General features: G+C 38.1%; 1 protein-coding gene across 2 annotated transcripts; it reads right to left on the bottom strand.

Moving 5' to 3' along the window:
• Window positions 1-1,906: 1,906 nt before the first annotated feature.
• Window positions 1,907-23,695, bottom strand: lars1b (leucyl-tRNA synthetase 1b). 2 transcript variants are annotated; one of them, XM_086309174.1, is made up of 33 exons: window positions 23,572-23,695; window positions 23,215-23,336; window positions 22,784-22,871; window positions 22,591-22,671; window positions 22,208-22,345; window positions 21,787-21,948; window positions 21,438-21,550; window positions 21,143-21,206; window positions 20,495-20,583; window positions 20,113-20,338; window positions 19,857-19,944; window positions 18,316-18,392; window positions 16,848-16,901; window positions 16,606-16,746; window positions 16,184-16,261; window positions 16,008-16,093; window positions 15,730-15,795; window positions 15,444-15,526; window positions 14,462-14,600; window positions 13,989-14,201; window positions 12,992-13,049; window positions 12,139-12,202; window positions 10,812-10,995; window positions 10,532-10,622; window positions 10,179-10,319; window positions 8,784-8,924; window positions 7,602-7,712; window positions 7,239-7,349; window positions 5,956-6,060; window positions 5,122-5,217; window positions 4,742-4,874; window positions 2,711-2,927; window positions 1,907-2,642 (listed from the first exon to the last, which is right to left on the bottom strand). In XM_086309174.1, the coding sequence occupies exons 1-32, from the start codon at window positions 23,575-23,577 to the stop codon at window positions 2,722-2,724; spliced, it is 3,555 nt and encodes a 1,184-aa protein (XP_086165300.1). In that variant the 5' UTR covers window positions 23,578-23,695; the 3' UTR covers window positions 1,907-2,642; window positions 2,711-2,721. The 2 variants fall into 2 exon arrangements, with proteins under 2 accessions (XP_086165300.1, XP_086165299.1); XM_086309173.1 differs by having other exon boundaries at window positions 1,907-2,927.
• Between the last annotated feature and the right edge of the window lie 135 nt (window positions 23,696-23,830).

Here is a 23,830-nt window from a genome sequence, read left to right as displayed (position 1 = left end):
GTAACGAAAAGCGAAAGAGGGAAGCAAGCAGCACTTTGTACGTGGTGGAGAGACATGTAGTGAAACTAATGATGGTTTGGACGCCAAGACGGTTCACACAGAAGTACACCCGAAGAGAAAAGTGAAGGGGAACATAGTAAATTACTAAAACATTATACTGTTTAATTTGAAGTCCACAGGATTAAAGCAATGCATCATTTTCTCATGATTATTTTCACTGTCATCCCTGATTAAGTCATTCTGTAAAAGCCTTTCTAAGAGATAAAGGCCTGAAGCTTGTGCTTTTCTGTCCACACTGGAATGTTTTAAGTTTACCTGAACAGTGGTCTCAGCTTGGATCTTTTTTTAAATCAAATTCCATGTCAGTCTATAACGCCAGCTTAGTTTTTTGGAACAAGAAGTTACCATCCTTGGGCAAGAAGGTAAGACTGGCAGGCTTGGCTAGCACCATGCACAAACACACATATCTGCCAATTAGTTCTGCATCACAAAACGATTGATTCCACTTACCTAAACCAAAACTTCTTAGATGGGGGGCAGAACTTGTTTCTCTGTGGAGTTTACATGGTAAATGGTAAATGGCCTGTATTTATATAGCGCTTTACTAGTCCCTAAGGACCCCAAAGCGCTTTACATATCCAGTCATCCACCCATTCACGCACACATTCATACACTGGTGATGGCAAGCTACATTGTAGCCACAGCCACCCTGGGGCGCACTGACATGTTCTCTCTGTTCCTGTGTTGGTTTCTCCCACAGTTCAAAAACATGGCTAAAATAACTGGTGTATCTAAAAAGGCCATGGATGTAAGGTGGACACATTTTTTTAAGTGTAAAGAATAAAGTGCTGCATGAATGTATAGTTAAAGTGTGACTTGTAGTTAAAAGCTCTTTGAGTGGTCTGGAAGACTAGAAAATAAATGTGATTATATTATATTACCTTTGCATCAACAAACACCAGAAGCATTACAGAATAATCTAAAAGGAAACAAATTACAGTCATTTTCTTCTGAGCTTACTGAGAGCAGAACTCAACAGAGTGGTTGAGGGAGGTCATAATATTAGAGTGGGAAATGTATTTACAAGTTCCACACATGCAAGATGTCCTGTTACTGCGTTGAGTGCACAGATTTACTCGCAATAAGCAATTTTTGTTCATTATTGATAGTTGTGAGGATTTTTGCAATCAGCGAGCATAGAGTTAAATTATTATAATGGTGATAAATATTGAATTCCAATTGAATTTTCTCACCATTTTCACTTTAAAAAGCTCTGGACTATATTGTGAAAGCATTAAATATGAGCAGCCTGTGGAGGTAAATTCCATTAAAAATGTTCCAAAAGGGACCAAAAGCACAAATGCAGTGAGAGCAGTTTTCAGGCCTGACAAACACCTTGGATGGTGTGCTGGGAGACCTGTCAATCAAATCTATTTCCATCAGGCTGTAAAAAAGATTTTTTTTCCCCAAATATTGCACGTTTGACATTTTAACATGAGACTCTCAGACTCAATTTTTCAGCTGCAAGATTGTTGGTTGATTCTGACAAAGAGGTAGAGTAACCTCATGCACAGTGTGTTTATATTTTGTTTTAGAACAAAGATTTGGTGAATTAACAGAAGAGATATTGGCTGTACAGTAGTTGGATCCAGGCTGCTTTACTCCTCAAATGACCTCTAACCTTTCACTATAGACATCTAGATTTAACTCATGAATCTTAATTTTAACACTTGACTAACACTAACACTTTAGCTCCCTGTGAGATGTGATGGAGTAGAAGCTAACAGAGGTGTGAAAAGCACAGAGATCTCAAACATGCCCATAAGTATAAATCTTAAGTAAACATATTTTGTTTTATTGCGCAACTGCCAGCATAGGGGTTAGAGGGAGACAAACACCACAGAGGTTTAATGTTTCATAGGTTTTATTATTCATCTGGAAAAGCCAGACAAGCACCATCCACAGCTAGAAAACAGGAATGCTGTCTGACAGGCTGACAAACATAAGGGAACGATGCGCCTCACCTTGGATGTATAAAACAACACAAGGCACGTTACCCTCTGTATGAAACCATCAGGCATTCTGGAGGATGCAGGAGCAGTCTCACAACATAAACATACATCAAAACAGTGGTTTTCTGTGACGAGAATAAACTCTACAGACGATTTTAATATGGACACCGCTGACTGAGTTCCTGAGTCCTGCAAAACAGATGACAAATTCTAGTGCTGTCCTTGATTGCAACCATGACAAAAAAGGTCAAAACTTTTAGGATAAGTTTGCAGTATTTTGTTATAACTGTTTTGCAATACTGACTTCTTAAGGAGAAAACTGTACCAGAGGGATAGCCCAGAGGCAGATGTGGATGTACTACAAATATAGAATTTGTTTTAAAGAAAAGAAGACAGAAGCCATCATTTTAGGTCCAGCAAGTTTCAGAATTTCCTGATGTCACACTCATCAGTTTACAAACAGAAATATCAATTATAAAACAGATACAGCTTTGAGTTGCTGCCCTGATGCTTTAAATCAAAATGAGTTGTTTTGCTGTAACATTTCTTGATGCATTTGAATCTTCAACAAAGCTCAACAACTACTGAACATGCCCCCTCACCTCTGTGTGTGTGTGTGTGTGTGTGTGTGTGTGTGTGTGTGTGTGTGTGTGTGTGTGTGTGTGTGTGTGTGTGTGTGTGTGTGTGTGTGTGTGTGTTCAATGTTATTCTAATGAACCAGATAAACCAGAGTGTCGCCAATGTCTACAGTTAGGCCGTTGTCAGCCAGAGTGACCTTCTTCTCCTCCAGATTGATGTTGAACACAGATTTGTTGGAGATGAGCAGTTTGCCTTGTTCCTCCTGTCCCAGGACAGGCAGCCGGCGAGGGCCGAGCAAAGGGTCCTCATACCTCATCAACTTGACTCTGGACAGATCTGGTGGAGTGAAAGTGGAAGGAGACAGAGGTGAGGCAAAACAGACAAGAAACATGGGAAACAAAACAACTGAGAAATGCAGAAGTACTGGAGGTGGGATAGATAAACCAGTACAGAAACAGAAAGCTATGCTTGAGATTGGGGAAATTGGAGAATATAAAAGAAGAAGCAGGATGGAAAAATGAAAAGAAAGAGAGACTTCACTGAGATACACAGAAAAAAAAATTGAGATGAGACATTACAGGCAGAGAACAGAGAAGTGAAAGAAAACAGGCTACAAAGAAAATTGGGTCATATATTGAACTGTTCTAAGCCAACATTATTCAGTTTTTCTTTTCAAATCTGAAAGCATAACACAAAACTAAAGCCAAACATAAAAGACAATATGGAAACAGCAGAAGCAGAACCTCTCAAAAGGCAGAGTGCCTGGTGGTGCAATCACAGCGGAAAGCTTTCTCAAGCGGTTCGCACAAATTTGATGAAGGATGGCTGGTGGTTGTTGTGTTAGCAACACACTGGCAGAGATATTTGCCACAGTTTTAACGGCATGATATGGCTGTCAGCTGTCATCAGAGAGCTCACATAAATTAGCTTGGAATTAAAGATGACTGAAGCGAAGGTAAATGAACGCTCTACAGTAAGTGTCTTTGTGCAGAGACACTGAGGCTGTCTAAATAGCTGAAAGAGAGTGAAAGAAAGAGAGCGAGGTGGTGGATCATCCCAATGCTACTTTGCTCAGCAAAGTTGTTAATGATATGAAGGAAGTTGGGACCACAGTCACCAAGAATACCATTGGCAACACACTACGCCGTAATGGATTGAAATCTTGCTGCGCCTGCAAAGTCCCCGTGCTCCAGAAGGCACATGAGGTCATGAACTGTAAAATCTTGGATGCAAACCTCCTTCCCCCACGCTGGGTCTTCCAGCATGACAGTGACCCAAAACATACCACCAAGGCAACTAAGGAGTGGCTAATGAAGAAGCACATTAAGGTCATGTGACCTAACCAGCCTTCAGATCTCAGTCCTATAGTAAATCTATGGAGTGAGCTGCTGAAGATTCAAGTTACCAAGCACCATCCAAGAAACCTAAATGATTTAGAGACTTTCTGTAAAGAGGAGTGGGCCAAACTCCCTCCTGAGATGTGTGCAAACCTCGTGACCAACTACAAGAAACATCTTACCGCTGTGCTTACAAACAAGGGTTTCTCCACTAAGTACTAAATCATGTTTGGCTTGGAGATCAAATACTTATTTCACACAATGACATGCAAATCAATTTATCACTTTTATGTAATTTATGTAAAGCTTGGGTTGGTATTGTCTCTCTTTATTAAAATGAAATTTTCATAAAATTAGAGATTGTTTATTTCTTTGTAAGTGAGTAAACTTACAAATTCAGCAGGGGACCAAGAAATTATTTTCCCCACTGTTTATTTAACCCCCTGTGATAAAGGCCCTTCTAGCTCAGTTATTCAGTCATGTTATTCTAAACTTTTCACAAATGTTAAGGCCACTGTGTACCTGGGGACATTTAAAACCTGAGGTATGGTTTCATACCCATCACACTGGCCCAGTCAATTCACTCTGTCACTCAAACCTTCCCCACTCCTATATGATTACAACAGGCTGGGGAAGAGTAGAAAAGATGGGTCAGAAAGATAGAAGAAAGATATAAGACAAATGTGTGTTGAACATCGCATGATGTTGGTTAACTGAACCCAAATGCTTTCAACTAAACTGAGCAAATACTTTTATCCTCTTGATTTAGTCACTAAAAGTCATTTTGGCTTTATTTATTTTTGTCTTACTAACCTTTAATGAGTCTGTTGACCTTGGCTAGCCTGCGGACGATGCTGTCTCTGCTGTCCCCCTGTCGGATGTCAACCTTTGTAGAAAACATGCCATTGCACGGCTGAGGGTTGACCAAGGACACAGAAACTCCAGGCTACGGGGATTAAAAAACGAGGAGAAAAGAAAAATGCAAAACTGGCTTTTTGATATGAGTATAAATAAAATAAATTTCTTTGTTCATCACTGGCTGCTGCACAAAATGAAATAGGTCAGTAAAATGAGCACAGCCATAAAGAACATATGAAAACTGTGGACAAACGTGTTAGTGAGGAAAAAAAGCTAAAAGTGATCCTCTAACACGCAAGTCTGGCCAAAGCTAATAAGCATTGAAAAGTATTTACCTCTGATCTGAAAACACTGAACGGTTTCCCTGGGCAACAGTCCTCCTTCACTTTGTCATCAGCCTCAGAAGCAAACAAGATGTCAATCTGCTCCAACTGTCAAAGAGAAACGATGGAGGGGAAAAAAGATAATCAGCTCAGCAGTGTAGTCCACAGGGAGTATGTTTACAGGTGCGTTTGGTATGCACACTGGCAAATGCTGGGCATACTAACCATGCTACAGTAATGGGAGACTAGTTTGTACTTGGGTCTTTAAAGAAGACCACAAATGGCAACAGACAAAGTGCTTCTCTCCTCATCTGTCCTATGATCTACAAGCCTATTTCAAGCCACACCAGTTAACCCACTTCTTAGAGTTGGTTTGTGAGTAAGGTAATGTATCACGCTTTTTTAGTCCTACATGATACAGCGTATTTCATTTCATTATGTCTTCCTTGTCATCAACTTATCTTTAGCTATGATCTATCAGAAACATGAGAATTTAAGCCGAGCTTTTGCTTTGATGTACATTAAGTGCAATTTTCCTTTTCTGTGGTTAAATCTGCTGGTTTTGCAGAAGTATCCTGGGGACTTTGGGCTTTTTTCCCCCGCCTAGGCTAAGCTTTTGTGCAGACAGTGGTATTAAGGGGATTTTCTGCAGAGAACTGAGCTCAGGATTTCCTCAACTTACTTCTGCAAAGGGAGTAAAACTCAGCTTTAAAGCATCTCTGTGCGAGTTTGACATTTATGTGAAGACACACTGAACCAAAGTTCTGCACACTTTGCTGCACAGTTGTTGTCCAACAAATTTTAGACACCAACAACGTGGGGTAAAGGTTGGATCATAAAGCTTACCTCCAAAGAATTAGTCAAGTAGACCAGGTTCTCCATGAGAACTGCTCGCTCATCAAATTCCAGCTCCAAATCCAAAACTCTGGGTCCATTCTTCTCCAGGTTCTCCTAAAGAAAAAAAGAAGATCCCATCGTACATGATAAGAATCAGAGCTATCATCGCGAATGATCAACAAGGCAATGAATAATAACTCCATTGAGGAAGTGCAGAGGATTTCCTTGGTATAATTTTACACAGAAGCTGAGATATTTGGAAATATAAAAATTCATCTCATTACTGAGGCAATCGTGCTTTCGTTTATAATACAGCGCGCACACAAAGTTCATTGCTATGTTGATGCCACCACCACAAGATTATCAAGAAACAAATGTTTATGAGCCAAAAAAGTTAAAAACAAACAAATAACGCAGGGAGATAAATCAACATGAAAGATACAAGACCAGCTTGAGAGACAGACCGTGGATGAATACAAAGCTCATCATGACTATTTATTAGCTTCATTCTTTTTGATCACTGCAGTGAAAGAGCGAAACCTGAACAAAGCCCAGAGCACAAGAGATGTGGCTTCTAAAATTTTAATAAGCAACAATGCTTCTGATCATTTATTAGCACCACTTGATCTTGAGTGAATATGTAGCTTTATATAACAGAAACAGCAACTGCAGGCATAATGTTATTTGTGATATTTGTATCATCTGGTGGCTACTGCTTTTAGAAACGTTTTTGTAACATGAAAGGTGGGGATGAAAATTGTAAATTAAGACATGCAGACCTGCGGCCGAGACAGTGAACAGAATTTTTGTGGATGCTGCAAATAAATGGAAAGTGGTTGACACAGCCCATCAAAAGTGTTTTGTGTTCTTTTCAATCAATAAACACGTTAAACTGTGCAGAACAAGTATTCCTGAAATTTCTCTGTAATGTCAGTGTAACACTTGTTCAAATTTTTCATTGTATTGTCTACAGTTTTGTTATTGTTTAACACAAAGCACTAAAAAAAAAAGAAAAAAAAAAAAGAAAATAGCTTTTCAACTCCAATCTTCCCAACAAATTATCAGGGAAGACTTTCCACCAATCAGAAGTTGATCAGTGTGAAAAAACAGTCAACTTATGGGTTGGCTGTTGTGTAAGAGACTTATTAAAAAGGAAATCACAAGTGAAAAAACATCTCTGGAAAATTCCATCTATGTGTAAAGATGACAAAATGGTTTATGATCATTGGTGGAGAGTGGGCTGTGTACGTCTTCATAGTGAAACATTAATGTTGGCCTTTCAATATTTTTACCTTGATCATGGCTACAAAAGGCATGACTCTCTTCATGTATTTCTTCAGTTCTGGCAGAGCGCCTAGTTCACTCGCTATCACTTTGTTGTCCGGAAGGACCCCGTTGTTGGTCTAGACATACAAACAGGAACAGAAAAAGAAAAAAAGAAACAATTAATAAACTTAAACAAACAGGAGCATCGATAGGAAGACACAGAGAAACTGAAAGAATTCAATTACATAATCATTTAATTCTGAAATTACTGATTTACAGAAATAAGCATAATATTGCACCACTAGGCAGACCTGCAGTTCTTCAGCAAACAATAAATCTTCAAACCTAATGCTGTGAATAATGTTGGGCTTTGTGTGTTCGTTCCCTACCTTGTAGTGCTTGCCGAGCAGGGATAAGGCACTGTGCTGCCATGGAGGGTAGCTTTTGGCCACGTAGATGGTGCAGTGGGAGGGCTTGGCTGGAGGCTTGGAGTCACCTTTCTGTTGGAAGGAAAACAGGATTAATGTTTGTGTTTATAAGAAGCCTTTCACATTCATCTTGTTTATTCATACATCAGGTCCACAAAACAAGGTGGCCTCAATCAGATTCCAACAGGGTTTGGATTATTCAAGGAAAAAAGCCAAACAAACAAAAAAGCTGTTGTGTGTGTGTGTGTGTGTGTGTGTGTGTGTGTGTGTGTGTGTGTGTGTGTGTGTGTGTTTGTTCTTTAGCAGACATAATGATCTGTGAACTTGTATTACATGACAGCTGACAATTGCACTGTATGTTTGTTTTCACAAATGTACCTTCATATTATATTGTCACAGTATGTAAAAAGTTGCACAGGTATTATTCTATAATGGGAAAATACTGGATATATGCGGCTGTGGGAAATGATTTTACTGTATGTTACTTGATAAAATATTCCATATTTTCTACGTGGGGGTGGGGTTTAGGGGGCCTGGAGCCTATCCCAGCCATCATAAGGTGAGAGGTGGAGTATACCCTGGCCAGGTTACCAAATTTATTTATTTTTTTTGGTTTTATTACTTTTTGGTTTTATTATATTTTTAATTTTTTGTACATACTCACAAATCCCCTTTTCTGGGCAGATTTAGAACTCACATGCTAACAACATAGATGTTGCTGCTGAGAACGCTTATGGTATGAAAAAATAACTATATTTAAAAAAGAAAAAGAAAAAAAACAACCTTTTCCTTTCTCCTTTTTCTTCTCTTTTCCCATCATCTTTCCAATCCTACCTCAATGGCAACAAAGCATTTCCAGTAAATCAATAACGGGGGCCTGGAAACCTGAGATATTGCCTGTCTTAGATGTTGTCAATACTTGTTTTGCTTTTCTCTAAGCTGCCTACAGCCACTTATTGAAGTGCGGAACTGTTAACAAACAATAGACTGGCTTTCCTGCTGTGAACACAGAGATAAGCTCGCAAGTGTATCAGAAAGGATATAGGATGCTGCTGTAGAGTTACATCAGTCTGTTTTATGTTGCAACTCAAAAGTTACAGCATATCCACGAAGGCAAAGTGTACAGACAACTTCATATCTTACCTTGCTTTTAGGCGGAAGCATGTAGGCTTTGAGGCGAAGACGAAGGTCGTGAGCAGTTTCCATCAAATATTGAGAGGAACGAATCAGAACCTCGTCCACGGGCCCAGCCACAGGCCATGATGCCTTCATCAGAGAGCCAGTCTGTCAAGCAGAAATAGAGAAGAAAAAACAGTCACTTAGTGAGCAGTGTAAACTTTTAAAAACTTTCATGGCTGGGCCCAGCTCCAGAATATCTGCTGGGACTGCTGTTCTCATACCAAGTAGTACACAGCCTCAGATCCTCAAGTAGAAACCTGTTAATTGTTCCCTCCTCAAGTTTAAAGACAAAAAGGCAATCAAGTGTTTGCTGTTAGCCCTGCCCAGGAAATCTGGCTTGCCTCATTAGTGTTTTCTTATTAATCATTTATTTAAAAAAAAAAAAAAAAAAAAAAAGCTTTCTGGAAAAAGAAAAAAAAAAAGCTCATATGTAAGGCTTTCTATAAAATATACATTTTAGTATAGATTTGATTTCTTTTGACATTTTTAACTCCATCGTTTTCTTTTTACTTTTAGATTTGTATGTTAATTTGAAGTTATTAATTACAATTGGAATCACACTGTATCTTATTCCAATTTTGAAATTGCAGTTAAATCTTGCACGGCCTATGCTAAATTGATTAGTAATTTCTTTTTAAATTTTCTCCTAGTTTGTTCTCTTACTCTGTGTTTCTGTGAAGCATTTGGGTAGCATTGGTTTTGGTGACTGCTACACAAACTTTAGTGTTATCATAACTACACAACCAGAGGTCACAATGGTATCATAACAGTGGCATGTGTAAGTTCTCTGTGTACCGAGTGCCTCTTAGCTCTTTAGTTAGTGGTAGTGAACACATGACTGGAGAACATACTGGTGTTGGGGCTTTTTTTGTTGCCTAGCGACAGCCAAAAACCCATTTCCATCACAGCTGCACTCCTTCATATTCATAAATTTGAGTGTTAAAAATATATTTGTCTCCCTGTGCTATTTGAAGTGTGCACCTGTGTGTGCATTTGCTTCATGCTGCAGTGAGAAAAAGATCCATAGTGCGAAGATATGCTCCCGGTGGATATGTACATCAACAGTGAGAAAGTCAGTAACCATTTCACACAGGTAATAAGCAGCGGGCCCAGAGCTACCCAGAGGTCTACCTAAAGCTGTAGCTTTCAGCTCCTTGATCCCAATTCTACTCATGAATACAAACAAACACTGGATGTTAAAATGTTTCTTTTGACTGTATTCCTGTTTTACTCTAAAATATACAAGACAGATAAGAACTAAGGACAGAAAGGAGAAGTTAGATATGAGTCAAGTCAGAGCACAGAGCCAACTCAGAGCCTGAAAACAGGAATACGACGCTAAATCCATGTGTTTCTTACCTTGCCAAGCAGACCCCAAGTGTATTCACAAAGGTGCGGGCAGATGGGGGCCAGCAGCAGAGTTTGCCTTTCTATGAACTGGAAGACAAGGTCTCTGTGCATGCCTTCGATGGCCAGCTCCCGATACTTATCTTTGGCTGCCTAAATACACACAATAAAACAACACAAGGTTCATCAGCGAAACTCGAGTCAGTCTCTTCTACTGATTTAACGATGACCGCAGTATCTGGAATCTAAATGCTCTACTACTGTTGTAGATTATGGGTACTTGAAATCATGCTACATTGTCTCTTATATGATCTCATCAAATTATTAAGGACTCTCAGAGGTGGAATTTTATCAATTTAATTTACCTGAAATTCGAAAAAGCCACTTTTCAAAGCCTCCTTGTACATCATCCTCTCATAGTGCTGCTCTGTCTTCAGGATGCCTGAATTCATCTCACTAAACAGGAAAGAAAATTATTTTTTAAAAATGTACTTTCAAAACATTTAACCACAATCAGGCTTTCGCCTTACATTTATTAATGCAGACATAGCTGTGGATTCTTTTGCTTTATCAAGGCTGAAATTCAATAAATTTCAGAACTTGTAAATCCTTTTCATTCCAGACACTTTTAAATCCTCAGACTACCTGGAAAAAACCCGATCATTAAAGGTGTCTGCAGGTCCCGTCCTCAGGTTGTTCTGGTTGGCAATCATCTCCTTCACCCATTCCACCCAGGTGTAGAGGCGCAGGATGCCAGCATCAGCCATGGTCTCTACAAAGTTAGCATCCTCCACTGTGTCTCCAGCATCCGCTAGAGCCAGACGCATACCTGAGAATGGAAATGAGAACATGTGTTAAAACAGCAGAATGTACAGGTACAATATAATAGATGTAAAACTGATATACGGTCACTCTCACAAACGCAACTGCCTTTGTAATTTGCTCCAGTTTAATATCCAATTATCTGAATCCTCTATTCAGGATATACAATGAACACAGCACTTTTTTTCTATTCTGCAAAATAGTTCAACAAAAGGTGAAGTACAGAGGCTCTGTGGAAAATTCCAAAGCTTGAGAAAACGTCAGTTATTCAGCAGACATCCCTCCTAGCTTTAAGACAGGAACAACTTTATGTGTCTATCTGCTGGCAGACCATGAAGCTGTTTCCTCCCACAGCAGGATATCTTCTATAGAAGCATGAACTATCCATCTATTCTTCAGCTCACTGAAGATATATAAAAAAAAAAAAAGAAGGTGGAAATTATCCATCTATCCATCGCTAACATAAAGGAAAAAAGTAAACATATAGAGAGGAAAAACACAAGTCTTCAATTCCCTGTGGATAATCAACATTATACCAAACATATAAGTTGTAATGTTCTCACTTTCCAGCCATTTCTAAAAACACAATTTATCTTCCTCTTATATTCTTCTAAATATTTTATTTGCTTTTTATCTTTTGAAACCGCATTCCTTGAATATAATACATCTGTAAATACATAATACATGAATGATAGAGGCAATTCTTTTGCAACAACAAAACAAAATGTTGAACACTAATTAAAAGCTTCTCATCTTAGAACACACATTGATATTGAGAACATCATGCATTCTCTATTTTAAAGTGTGCATATTACATAATTATACAGAAATGTCTTACTTACAGTCCACTGACTGACCTGACAAATACAACAACTCATAATACTCAACATCAAAACCTCATCTATCTTATCAAAATGGGTTCATTTTCTAAACACCATCACCAGGGGATAAGAGATGTTAACAATATAATCATCCATAACAGCCCATGCACTGGGAAAACACAGTTGAAATCTGTTCCAAATGTACACCTGAAGTGTTTTCTCCCAGGTTTCATGGTAAGATGAAAGCGCCATTGAGAAGAAAACTATGAAGAGGGAAAGAAATAAAAAAAGACAGAAGGAGAGATAAATCAAGAAGAAACTGATTATACCGTCTGCTGAAAACTTGTCAATGGCTTGGCTGAGAGTGAGGAAATTTCCAGTTGATTTGGACATCTGGTCGATAAAAGAAACAGATGTTAGCAGCCGCAATCTTTCAGGTCTGCCCACCCACACAGTCTTTCTGTGTTTAAAACCACAAAAGAACCCAACTACAAAATACAATCAGCAGCAAAAACAGAAAATGGCATTCCTAAAACCATTCAGAACTTAAAGCTTATTTGAGAAATGTTTGGCTGTTATGTTTAAAATCTGTCGGTCAGTCAAGGAACACAAAAGATCCCATCAAATGAAACCAGAAAGAAAGCGAGATTTCATGTTAACCAGGTAACTTTAGCCCTAGCTTTCCTGGACTGTGAAGGCAGTTCTAACGGGGGGGACCTCTGTGCGTAGAGAGTAGCAGAGTCTAAAATTTTTCTATTGTATCTAATATCTTTGTATTTCTATGATGAGCATTAGTGGTCAAGGTAGAGTGGTCAGAGGCTCTCAAGGCCAATCCTTTCATGACAACAAGCACTTAGCTAGATTGGGAAACCCTGTGTTATTTTAGTGAGATGATAAACTGCTTCATGTGACCTGCTTGACTAAACTGACTAAACTGCAATAACAGAAAGATATTTTTTTATTAGTCCTTCATTTATCCAGGTAAAAAAAAAATCTCATTGAGATTAAAAATCTCATTTCCAAGAGAGACCTGGTATCATGGCAACAAAATATCCTTGTTTGTTTATATATGGGGTATGTTAGACTTGGGGCATGGTACAGGGTCCTAAACTTACAGGGTTATAACCTAATAGCAAATTAAATGATTTTAAAGTAATACATACAGCTTAATACTTCACATACCTTTTCAGAGTTGAGGAGCAGATGTCCATTAGCTCGCACTGCTTGTGGCCACTTCTCGCTGTAAAAAAGAAAAAAAAGAGACAGAGAAAAAAAAATATTTTTTTTAGTGTTATCTTGTTATTTTCATCATTACTGCCATTATCATAGGGAAGTTTACCCAAATGCAAAGCTGAGCTCAGTTTATTAAAAATAAAAATAAAAAAAATTCAGCAAAACAAAAGGAAGATTGGCAGTATGTTAAAAAACATCATTATGACACTGATAACATTACACTGTATTGTGATTATTGATTTACATCTTAAATGGTAAAAAGCACAGTATTATCACATTCTGATAATGCAACATTACCAAAACCTTAAAAAAGGCATATAGTACACCTGACATAATTATAAATATTCTATTACTGAATCTGAATTATTGTCATCTCACCTTACTGTAGTGTCACCGTAACATAATGTAAAAAAAAAAACCCCAAAACTTATTTTAACTTATGTACATAAATACAGAAAGAGTTACGGAAACTACGGCAAAATAAGATCAAATCCAGTGAGTCCGAGCCAAGAGTGACATCAAATAAGGGTATAAAACAGACTCAAAAGGACTGTTTCCATGGCAACCACTAGAAACTCCAAAAAGTTACTCATCTAAGCCAAGAATTAGACCAGTGTACCAGTCGTGAACTGCTGAAATGTTTTTACACACTTACTTTTGCATGTATTAAACTAATGGGATATAATGTGTTAATTAGAGCTCTTTAGAGATGCTTGTTGTGTTGGGCACACTTGCCAAAAATATTCATTTAACTGTCAATCACATTTTTATGGAATATCAGCTAAGTGGATGTGAAAAAAATGTCACAATTAGACTAGAGAACATCATTTTTGTAGCATGATAAGAGTGTCATTCAAAGCTGATAGCTGGAGGTTCGAAATTTTGTTTGTCGCCCCTCATTCCTGTCCTCTTTTTTTGTTCTGGTCAGTCCAGTGGGCAAACTTACTTGTCTTTGGGCCACATGGCCACATGGTTGTACAGGTAATATGACAAATGGTTGGGCACCAGATCTTTGCCAGATACACGGACATCCACGGGGTACCAGTACTCAAACTCCCTTCTAAGCCTCTGCAGATGCTCTTTAGGGATGTTGGTCTTAGGGAACGGAGAAGTCTTAAAGAAGATGAAGTCCCACACCTCTCTAGTCATCTGCTCTGGCCTGTGGTAGAGAAAAAAAGAGAAAAGACATAAATGAGGCTAGAAACAGAGACTTATTGTGTTCAAGTGAGGTGAAAAGAAGAAATTGAATGCTTGGTGTGACTGTGTGCATTTTATATAATTCAATAGCTGACTGTACATGCTTCATTTTAATTTGACATTTATTTTAGTGCAAAAGAAGGGACGAGACTTAAATGAACAATGATTTGGAATTACTGATTTCTGCATATTTGTGTGCACATGCATGTGATGCATCCATACTTGATTCCCAGTGGTGACTCTCCTTGGCCGTTAAGCACACCTCCCTGCAGAAGGTGGGCTACGGTGTAGTAAGCCATGTAGATGGTGGAGTCTGACAGGGACTCAATCAGCCACTGCTCGTCCCAAGGCAGCCGCGTTCCTATGGTAACCAGGGGATGTACACACACACACACACACACACACACACACACACACACACACACACACACGAAGGAGAAAGAAAACCAAAATTATTCATTTTATGACAACCGACATCTCATCTGTTTTAAAACAATGTTTTCTTGTCAAACTGTACACACTGGTGCCAAATATTGAGGAAATGTAGAACAAAGTCTTGGCTTTACTGTGTGATCTTCTGTACACAAGCCGAAATGTAACTCTGTTGTCAAATAAACCAAATCAAACCAGACACCAAAGTAACTTGTGCTTTCACACAAATAGTTTGACACTTTTTTCCACAGATTAGATTTTTAGGATTTTGGAATCCCTGTTTAGAAGAATTTACAAAAGATCAACTATTTAAGCAGCCTGAGATCAGCTAAACTCAGGTTGGTGACAATGTTAAACGTCTTACAGGCTAATTGTCTGGTAAAATGACTGGATAGACTTTGTGTTTTTTATTCTTAAAACATGTGGAGAGATTTATACAGTGAGGAACAGTTTACAGCTAGCCTAGACTGTACTGCAGTGTCCTGCGCTGAATGCCAGCTGGCCTTCAGTCTGCATCTATTCTTATAAAAACCATCAGAGATGGAGTGTTGCTAGGTGTCCAATCATTAGTCCTTTGTCTCCATCTATAGACCAAGAGCATCGCTCAAATACAAGTTCAAATCTTTATATAAAAAAAACTGTTTCCAATTAGACAATCATGATCTTAAAAGTGCCAGAAAAGCTAAAGATAAATAAGAGTGATGGTTAGTTACCGTATAAATATTTACTGAACACACACACACACACACACACACACACTGAAACCACCTACCAAGACCATAGGTACGTGAGCAGGCATGCTCCTGCAGCCAGTCCAATGTTGCCTCAAAGTTTCTTCTGGTCTCCTCACAAAATCTGTATGGTGTTGCAAAATGAAACATAAAAACAAAACAAAACATGAATTAGACAAGACTTTGGACTGAAACATTTTATTTCCAGCATAAAGCTTATAGGCAAATAATAAATTGGTGTTCTGAACCTTTACAAGATCCCCCACAAAAACACTAGAAAAGACAAATTTGATATATAATGCAAATCAATTGCATCAGAGATCTTACGTTTCCAATGACTTCAGGGCTTCGTTGGCCTGCTGCTTCCACTCAGCATCCCCATAATCCAAATACCTGTGGGATAAACAAATAATATTTGCATAAGGCTTATTGAAGACAGTAAACACTAAAAATGTTTTTAAAAAGTTAAAATTACAAGAGTTTCATGACCAGAATGACTGAAACTAGTTTAAACTTAACCAGCTGTTAACTTTTTGTCACTTTGTAATTCAAAGTATCAAACACCAACAATTATAACTTTATTTTACAGTTCCAGCAGCACTCACCACTGGTCACAAAGAGCCACCACACACTCGTCAGCTGAACGTGACATGACCTGCTTTTCTGGCTCCATGTAGATCATGGCTTCTCCCTGGAATACATGAAAATAGAGTCAATAATAATAATAATACAGAAATAAATAAACAATAACTTTTTGTGACTCTGCAAATATTTTTTTTACCCTTTCAACCATCATCTTCTGGATGGGCTTCTTGACATCCTGGACCTTCTGGCCCTTGTAGCCTTCCACAAGCATGATCTAGGACAGAAGATTATTAGCAGAAAGTCAAACACACTGATGCACTGTTTGAACTATTTACAAGATTTACCAGCAAATGAGCTATGCCTCACAAATGGTTACAGAACTTCTTCTTGCTTCAGTGTTTAACGATGGTAAACAGAAGAAAACTACCTGAGGGTACCTAAAAATCCACAGACAGTTGATGAATGATTTAGGCTAGCCTTAAGCTTCGAACTACTTGATTTGTGCCTGGGAGATAAACAATACAAGCTTCAAACCTAAAACGTATACCTGCAGGGCTTTTGCAGACAGACCACATTTTGTTAACTAACATAGATGCTTTGAATGCTAATGGCACTCACCCCTTCATAAAATCCCTTCAGATAAACCTTCTCCTTGGCTTCAGCCAGTTTCTCCTTGTCATTCTGGCTCTGAATCTTCAGCTCATCACACACCAGAGGAGCAGACAGGTTGCCATATCCTGGAATCTCAATGATAGGGATCTGCACACAAATAAAAGCACAATGACTTTGCATGGTGACACTGAATGCATGAATTTTGTGCAGCATAAGTAAAATGAATGGACTTTACTAGTTCAGCTTACCGGCTCAAAAGGCAGAACCATCTTGTCCTCAATTCCATACTTCTCCCGCAGCGCCTTTTATTCCAAGTCCAAGAAAGAACAGTGACATCAACAAAAAGGATGTGAGAAGAAATGACTACATTTTGCCCACAAAACTAACATCAAATTAAAATATTACGCACTTGAACTTATTGCTGGATGGTATCAGAACCTTTATATTTCTTTTGATTCTGATATGGAAATGGTAAATAAGTGTAGTGATTTATTGATACATCTGTACACATAAATGGAAATACAGCAGATAAGGCAAAAACAGAGTCTGCACAATTCTAATGAGCTATTCAATGCAACTTGAACTCTCTTAGGCAAATTTTCTTGTCGTTTCTTTAAGTAGCCTTTGCAAATAGTTCTCCAGGCTTCTTGGAGGACATTCAAAGCTCTTCTTTGGATGCTGCCTGTCTTTTGTTTTGTTCTCTGTTAGTAGGATCCCACAGTTTCAATAATGTTGAGCTCCGGGCTCTGGGGAGTCCATCACTTGACTGATGGCGTTCCACTTGGTTTTATTCATGATTAATTTACTGAAATGTGTCTGGGATCATGGTCATCCTAAAACATGACGACATTACCACAGAAAAAAACCTTTCTGGGTTTTTTTGTTTGTTTGTTTGTTTTTTTGGTGGATTAAAATGTCATGATACTTTTTGTATTCATCATTCCATCAGTTTTAACAAGATCACCAACATCACTGGCTGGAATGCATGACAGAGCCTCCACCGTGTTTTACAGATTTACAGCTATTCACACTCTCTGTTGTATTTGTCTCCTGACACCAAAATTCCAATTTGGATGAATCACTTCCTAAGACCTGCTGCCACTGATTCCATCATGTGGTGTAATTTGGCATACCTCAGCCTTTTCTCCCTGTTTTCTTTAAAAATCTTGAAAGCCACCTTTCCTGTGTCAGGTTTTTGCTGTAGTTTTTCACATTTCTTAAAGAAATGACTTTTAAATCATGTTCAACTGCTATAGATAATTTTTAGGACTGCCACTCCTTGTTGTGTTCTCCACTTGTCCAGATTCCTCAAAAAGCTAATTTCAGAACATACTGCACATCATGTCCAGATATGTTTTCCTCTAAAAGCTTATTGTAAATCACCTTGTTGGTACAAAAATAATATTTTATGACTGTGAAACTGTTCAATCATTAGCATTTTTTGTGTTTTCAGAACACGAGAAACTCGTTTTTTTGACAAGCTGCTAGTATCAAAAATGCCTGAAGTAACAAAGTTCTTCGATATGTTGACTGTCATGTGTAGACACAAAACTATTCATCCCTCGAGTTAGGTGCCTTTTTCCGCTTTGATCAGATCAGACAAAAAGACTGGATTAAAAAATGAGTGCAAAAGAAGTCAATATCCAAAGAAAAACTTTGAAAATTACAAAGAAATGCAGGATGGCTCAAGACCTTTTCGTAGGTTTATATCGTCACCTGTTTTTTCTTGATGTCCCTGAGAGCAGCAATGTCATCAGGAGCATCAGATGGTACACTGGTAACAACCCCAGTACCTAAGACAGACAGGAAAGACACAACAATGCATAAAATCTATAAAATGATAATGCAGTTTTTTATTCTTTTCCCTTACCCTTCATAACCCTCAGAAACATGATGACACAGGGGGCATTTATTATTAAAATTGTGACATATCAACTTAGTCATTGAGAAATTCCAATTATTACTAACTCTACAGAGATTCATCAATAGGACACATGAGTACAAAGAGACAAACTACTACCCTGGAGCAACACAGACAAGAAAAATAGAGAAGTCTGACTTCTAACAGAATAGAAACACACTGCAATAAGTCGATTTTAAATGATTGCAAATGTTATGCGCTGGAGGGAAACAAGAACTATAGCATCCATCCTTTGACATTGCAAACAATGCTTCTGAATTCTACCTTGACCTTGTCCTGCTATTTTGAGTCCCAAGAATTTTTCTATATAGCTCAAGCAAAATAAGACAGTGTTATAAATGAGGATAAATCAAATTTCAGTCAGATTCTGTGCAGAAGACAGCAAGAGGTGGAAAAACTGAACTATTTAGAACTACTTGTGATTAGGGCTGTGCGATATGACCAAAATCTCATATCCCGATATAAGAATTCTATCGTCGATAACGATATAAATCACAAAAATGTAACATTTTCTGTAAATTCTGTGAATCTCGGGCAGCTCGACTTGCGTGAAGTGTTTCCAGCTGCGCGTCATGTAGCTGGAGTCGAGTGTTTTAACCGATGCATGAAACTATACATTTTTAGACATAAGTTGTAAATGCCGCCGTTTTCTTTGTGAGCATTTATTACACAGCGTGCTGCGGGGAAAAGCCTGTTCTAACGTTTGAGTCTAAAGGTTTATTTTTTTTAGCACCTGGCGGCTCTTTTTTACTTCTCATCCGTAAATAATCTGCTCTTTCACGTGATTCAGTTTATTTTGAAAAGTCTCAACAGGATCTTGAGCTTTATTGTGAAAGGTTTATGTGGAACATAAACAAGCGGACACGCGATGGTGTTACCATCCTTGTTGCTAACCACAACGCATAAAAAGAGGCGCTTGTCCGTCTGTAGTGTGTTTATATTAAATATAAGAGAAAGAGAGAACTTTAAGAAATTAATATAGTCACTACAGTGACCATCAAAACGATGAAAAAATATTACAGTAAACAGTTTATTTTGCGACACCACGAAACAAACGATAGCGTAAAATGAAACATAGACGTTTTTATATCGTCATCCGATATATATTGTTATATCGAACAGCCCTACTTGTGATTGCCAAGTACATAAGAGAGGAGGGTGCCACTCCTCAGGAATATTCCTGCTGTTTTGAGTGCAATCAGCAACAGCGTCCATCTACAACTATGATGCTTAAATGTGAGAAATTTCTGCCTCAAAAGAAAAGGCACAATTTCTCAAAAACAAAAATGTACTGAAATTTAAGCTACAAATCTAATCCTAGCGTTTTGGCTCATACCTTTATCCTCCTTGATGGTGAGCATAGGGAGAGCATAGATGATGTTATAGGAGGTCAGAGGAGCACTCAGGGCACAGCCGAGGATATCCTACAAAGACCAAAAAAAAAGAAAAAAGGCCACTGAATTAGATACACGAACTGCTGGTTTAATATTAGATAGCATTTTATTTTTTATTCCACTGAAATTAAATAAATCCATCTAAATGATCTGAACTTATTTGCTGTAGCTGGAAGCAGCACATGAAAAAAGTAGTACCTGTCCCAGTACTTCCATTATTACTGGCACCACTCCATTTTCCTTGGTGAAGCCCTGGAAAGACATATTCCTGGCAGCCCTTCTGGTGGAGATGAAGACGTCCCCACTGGTTGTCTCAAAAGCAACATACTTCATGTCAGGTCTCACCCAGCAGTTGGTCTGACCAAACATGGTCTCTGGTCTAAGTGTAGCAGCCACCAGGAAGATGTTTTTGCCTTTCATACCGCTGTGGGAAGTACCGAAACTAAGGCTTAGTGACAGGATTTAAAAAGGATGACAGTTATATTCAAGGGGATTAAATCAGTCTTTCTTTGTAAACCTGTCATCTCCAAGAAAGTTTTGTTTTCTTTTTTGTGGAAGTACAGCATTAAGTATTTGTTACCTGCTATAAAAGACCTTGGATTTGAATTTTGCTGTGTAGGGTTCAACGACCTTCATCTTGATCAGGGTGTATTCCTGAGGTCCAACTCCCTATAAGTGAAGAACAAATGTTAAGGAAGAAAATTTGATAAATAAAAGTTCCTCAATCACTACAATTTAAATTGTAAGAAAGTTTTGTGGTAAAATAAGTAAAACAAACATTTTTAAGCATTTCCTGCAGTAAATCTGTGGTTAAATACACCTCAACATTGTCACTTTATTAGGTATTAAGTCACTTTGAATGTGGCATTGTTGTTGCTGCTGTTATTAGTCTACTTGGTTTTTATGACACAACCATCTCTAAAGACAGAATGATCCAAAAAGTAGAAAACTGCTTCGACCTGATAGGAAAGCAACAACAACTGAAATAAGCCCTTGTTACAGACAGAAGGACATCTCTGGATGCACAACATATCGAAACTACGAAGCAGAAGACCACATGGGGCCCCACTCCTGCTAGTTCTTGTTCTGACAAATCTGCAGCAACTATGTGATGCTATCATGTCAATATGGATGGGGCCAACCCTGACACTAGTGAGGTGTACCTAATCTTAAACAATACTACAGTTTCAGAATAAATAATTTTTTCTGTCAAGCTGAGGACGTCTACCTCTCCTGTCTGTCTGTCATGGTCCATGCATGGCTGTCCATCCTTGGGACAGTAGATAGTATACCTGCAGGGGAGTTCAGAATAGTCACGATATAGACTCAATAATATAAACAGAATATACAGACTCAGAATAGACTCAAAGAAGACTAAAAGGAAGACATCAAATTAAACAGAATTGGGAAAGAAAGCCACTTGAAAAAAACCAGTCATATATAAACTATGATGATTTTTTCCCTATATCATAAAAAAAACCAAACCTTGTGGTAGACGACAAGAAAACCTGAAAGCATCTCACCTTTTACCAAATTTGATCTTTTTCCTCTCTTTTAGAGTAACAAACTGCCACCTGACAAAGGAGTCGTAGAAGGGGTTCACGTCTGTGGTGATGAATGAACGCCTCCAGTCCACCTATGAGGTAATGACATAACAGCATGTCAGCACAACTGAATAAATTCAGTGCCTTCCTTTAGCCATGAAAACATGGATGCATCAATGTCACTGTACTTTTTGTGTCTCTTATTTAAAAATTACAATGTTTTGCCACATGAAACTGCATGAATGTTTAAAAGGTATGTGCAGTTTAGTCTTAAAAATAATTTTAATCAAACCACAGACAGATAAAACAAACAAACAGAGAAAGCCACCTTGACTCCCATCCCTTTGAGATCTTTGACAGCCAAAGGAGGGAAGTAATCCAGCCAGTGTTCAGCATCAGCAAACTTGACAATCTCCTGGTCAGTTAAGCCCAGAGACCTCATGATGTCCCACTGGAAAGCGGTGGATCCAGATTTGGCCATTGCTTTACTCTGGCAAAGAAACAAGAAAGAGATTGCAGAATGTTAACAAACTTTCTTTTATCTGAAAAAATGAAGCCATACACTACTTAGATAACAGACTAATTTTTTACACCTTCAAACCAAATTTTATGGTACTGCTTTCATCTTAACTCTGCAAATTCTGTCCTGGGTAATAAAGGCCTTAAAAAAACAGCTCAAGCTTTTGTCATAATAGCATAAGTATAATAAATTCATTTTGAAAATAGCATTTCTGCCCTGTGATCCTAACCTTTTTGCCCTTTGCTTTGTCCTTGATAATGATTTCATCAGATGTTGTTTGCTGTTGTTTCTCTTCTTCCTCCTCCTCTGGAAACTGTGGAGGGTTTCCATACAACTCCATCTCTCTCTTCAGCTTGTCTGCACAGGCCTGATGGATACAATTATTGATTAAAAATATCAGAAAAAACACAAAGATCTGTTTAAGAGAGATGGATTATGACAGATAGCTAGTAGCATAAAACAGTTATGTTAAAAGTTGATTTTGGGACAATAAGAACAAACTGTAATTGCATGTTTATATGATGAAAAGTGATAAGATTATGTCAGATTATAGACACCTAGAAATCTTATGAAAAGTTTCTGAATAAAAAAAACAAACCCAACATTACTTACTTTGATCGGCATTCCTGTACAGTGCAACCCGAATGGAAAGAGGCATTTCTTTCCCTTAAGAGACTGGTAACCAACAGCAAACTGCAGGAAGACAAATGAACAACAATCGGTAAGAGACCACATATCAAATTTCTCAATCTTAACTTATTTGCAACAGGTGGTGACTCAGGTCGATGTCTGCCTTTAAACTTACCTCACATTTTGAAAAACTGAATGTATGGCCAAGGTGCAAACGGCCATTCATGTAAGGATAGGGAAAGGTGACCAGGTACTTGTTTTTACTAGAAGGTAAAAAAAAAAAAAGGTAAGGTAAAAAACAAACAAACAATTTAGCTGCAACCCAACAGGTTTTCCCAATATTGTAGTGTGAACTATGAAACAACATCAGACAACATGATTCAGCAACAAAAATGTACTACATACCTATTACAATATATTTAGTTCTACAAGGAAGTTCTACAGAAACTACTTTCACATTCCAGTGTGCTGCAAATCTTTGGAAATCTTTCTTTATATATGGGCTTACAGTTGCATATTCTCTATCTGGAACAATTTGAGAAATACTGTAAAACTGTTCAGAAAACTGATCACGTAGTTGTTCTTGAAAACTGAAAAGATACTCACTTTGTACTTTCCCCGACTGTTGTCGGTGCATCTTGCTCAAATGTTCTCTCCCTCTCCCATTTCTCCTGGATTTCCAATTCAATCTTTCTCAGGAAGTCCAGCTTTGCTGTTCCTTTCCGCTCCTGAAATGTACCGTCGAGCAAATAATCACAAACTGAATGTCATAACAATAACAGCCGCAATATCCAGCTTAACAGAGTCAGACTTTTTTTATTTCTGTAATTGTCTCAACAGCTCATGTTAGCTAACTTTGCTAACAGCCACATTGAATTAATGCTCTAAGGCAGAAATTTTCTTTTTTACAAAAAACTAGCATCAACCATTTCATACTGCGAGTAATTAAAAGATTGGACCTACCGTCATTTTGTCTAAAACTGCAAGTAATTAGTTATACTGTTCAAAAAGAAGAAATAGTGTCTAGTTTGACAAGAGAAACCCACGCCACCGGTGCCTGGCTGATGACACCGTTCGCTTGGTTTTCTGGGAAATGTAGTCCATCTGACTTTTCAGACGTATCTTAACCTATCTGTTGTATTTGCACATTAATTAGAATAGCTAAGATTTATTAATCTTAATTACTTTGATAAACAAATACAAGCCCTCATATGTGCGGCTT

This window comes from Aulonocara sp. 'chitande type north' Nkhata Bay, linkage group LG10 (genome assembly GCF_057382095.1).
Source record: "Aulonocara sp. 'chitande type north' Nkhata Bay isolate Kocher_YH1m ecotype deep benthic linkage group LG10, A_spYH_male_GT1.1, whole genome shotgun sequence".
NCBI lineage: Eukaryota > Metazoa > Chordata > Actinopteri > Cichliformes > Cichlidae > Aulonocara > Aulonocara sp. 'chitande type north' Nkhata Bay.
The sequence above is the reverse complement of the archived record's forward strand: the minus strand, read 5'-3'. Positions and strand labels throughout refer to the sequence as shown.

Excerpts from the sequence above, each read along its gene's own strand:
- lars1b (XM_086309173.1), bottom strand. Across the intron at positions 15,527-15,729 it reads GCCCTGAAGTCATTGGAAAC|ATTTTGTGAGGAGACCAGAA; the intron begins GTAAGATCTCTG and ends AACACCATACAG. Across the intron at positions 10,320-10,531 it reads GTGGCTTTTTCGAATTTCAG|GCAGCCAAAGATAAGTATCG; the intron begins GTAAATTAAATT and ends GTGTGTATTTAG.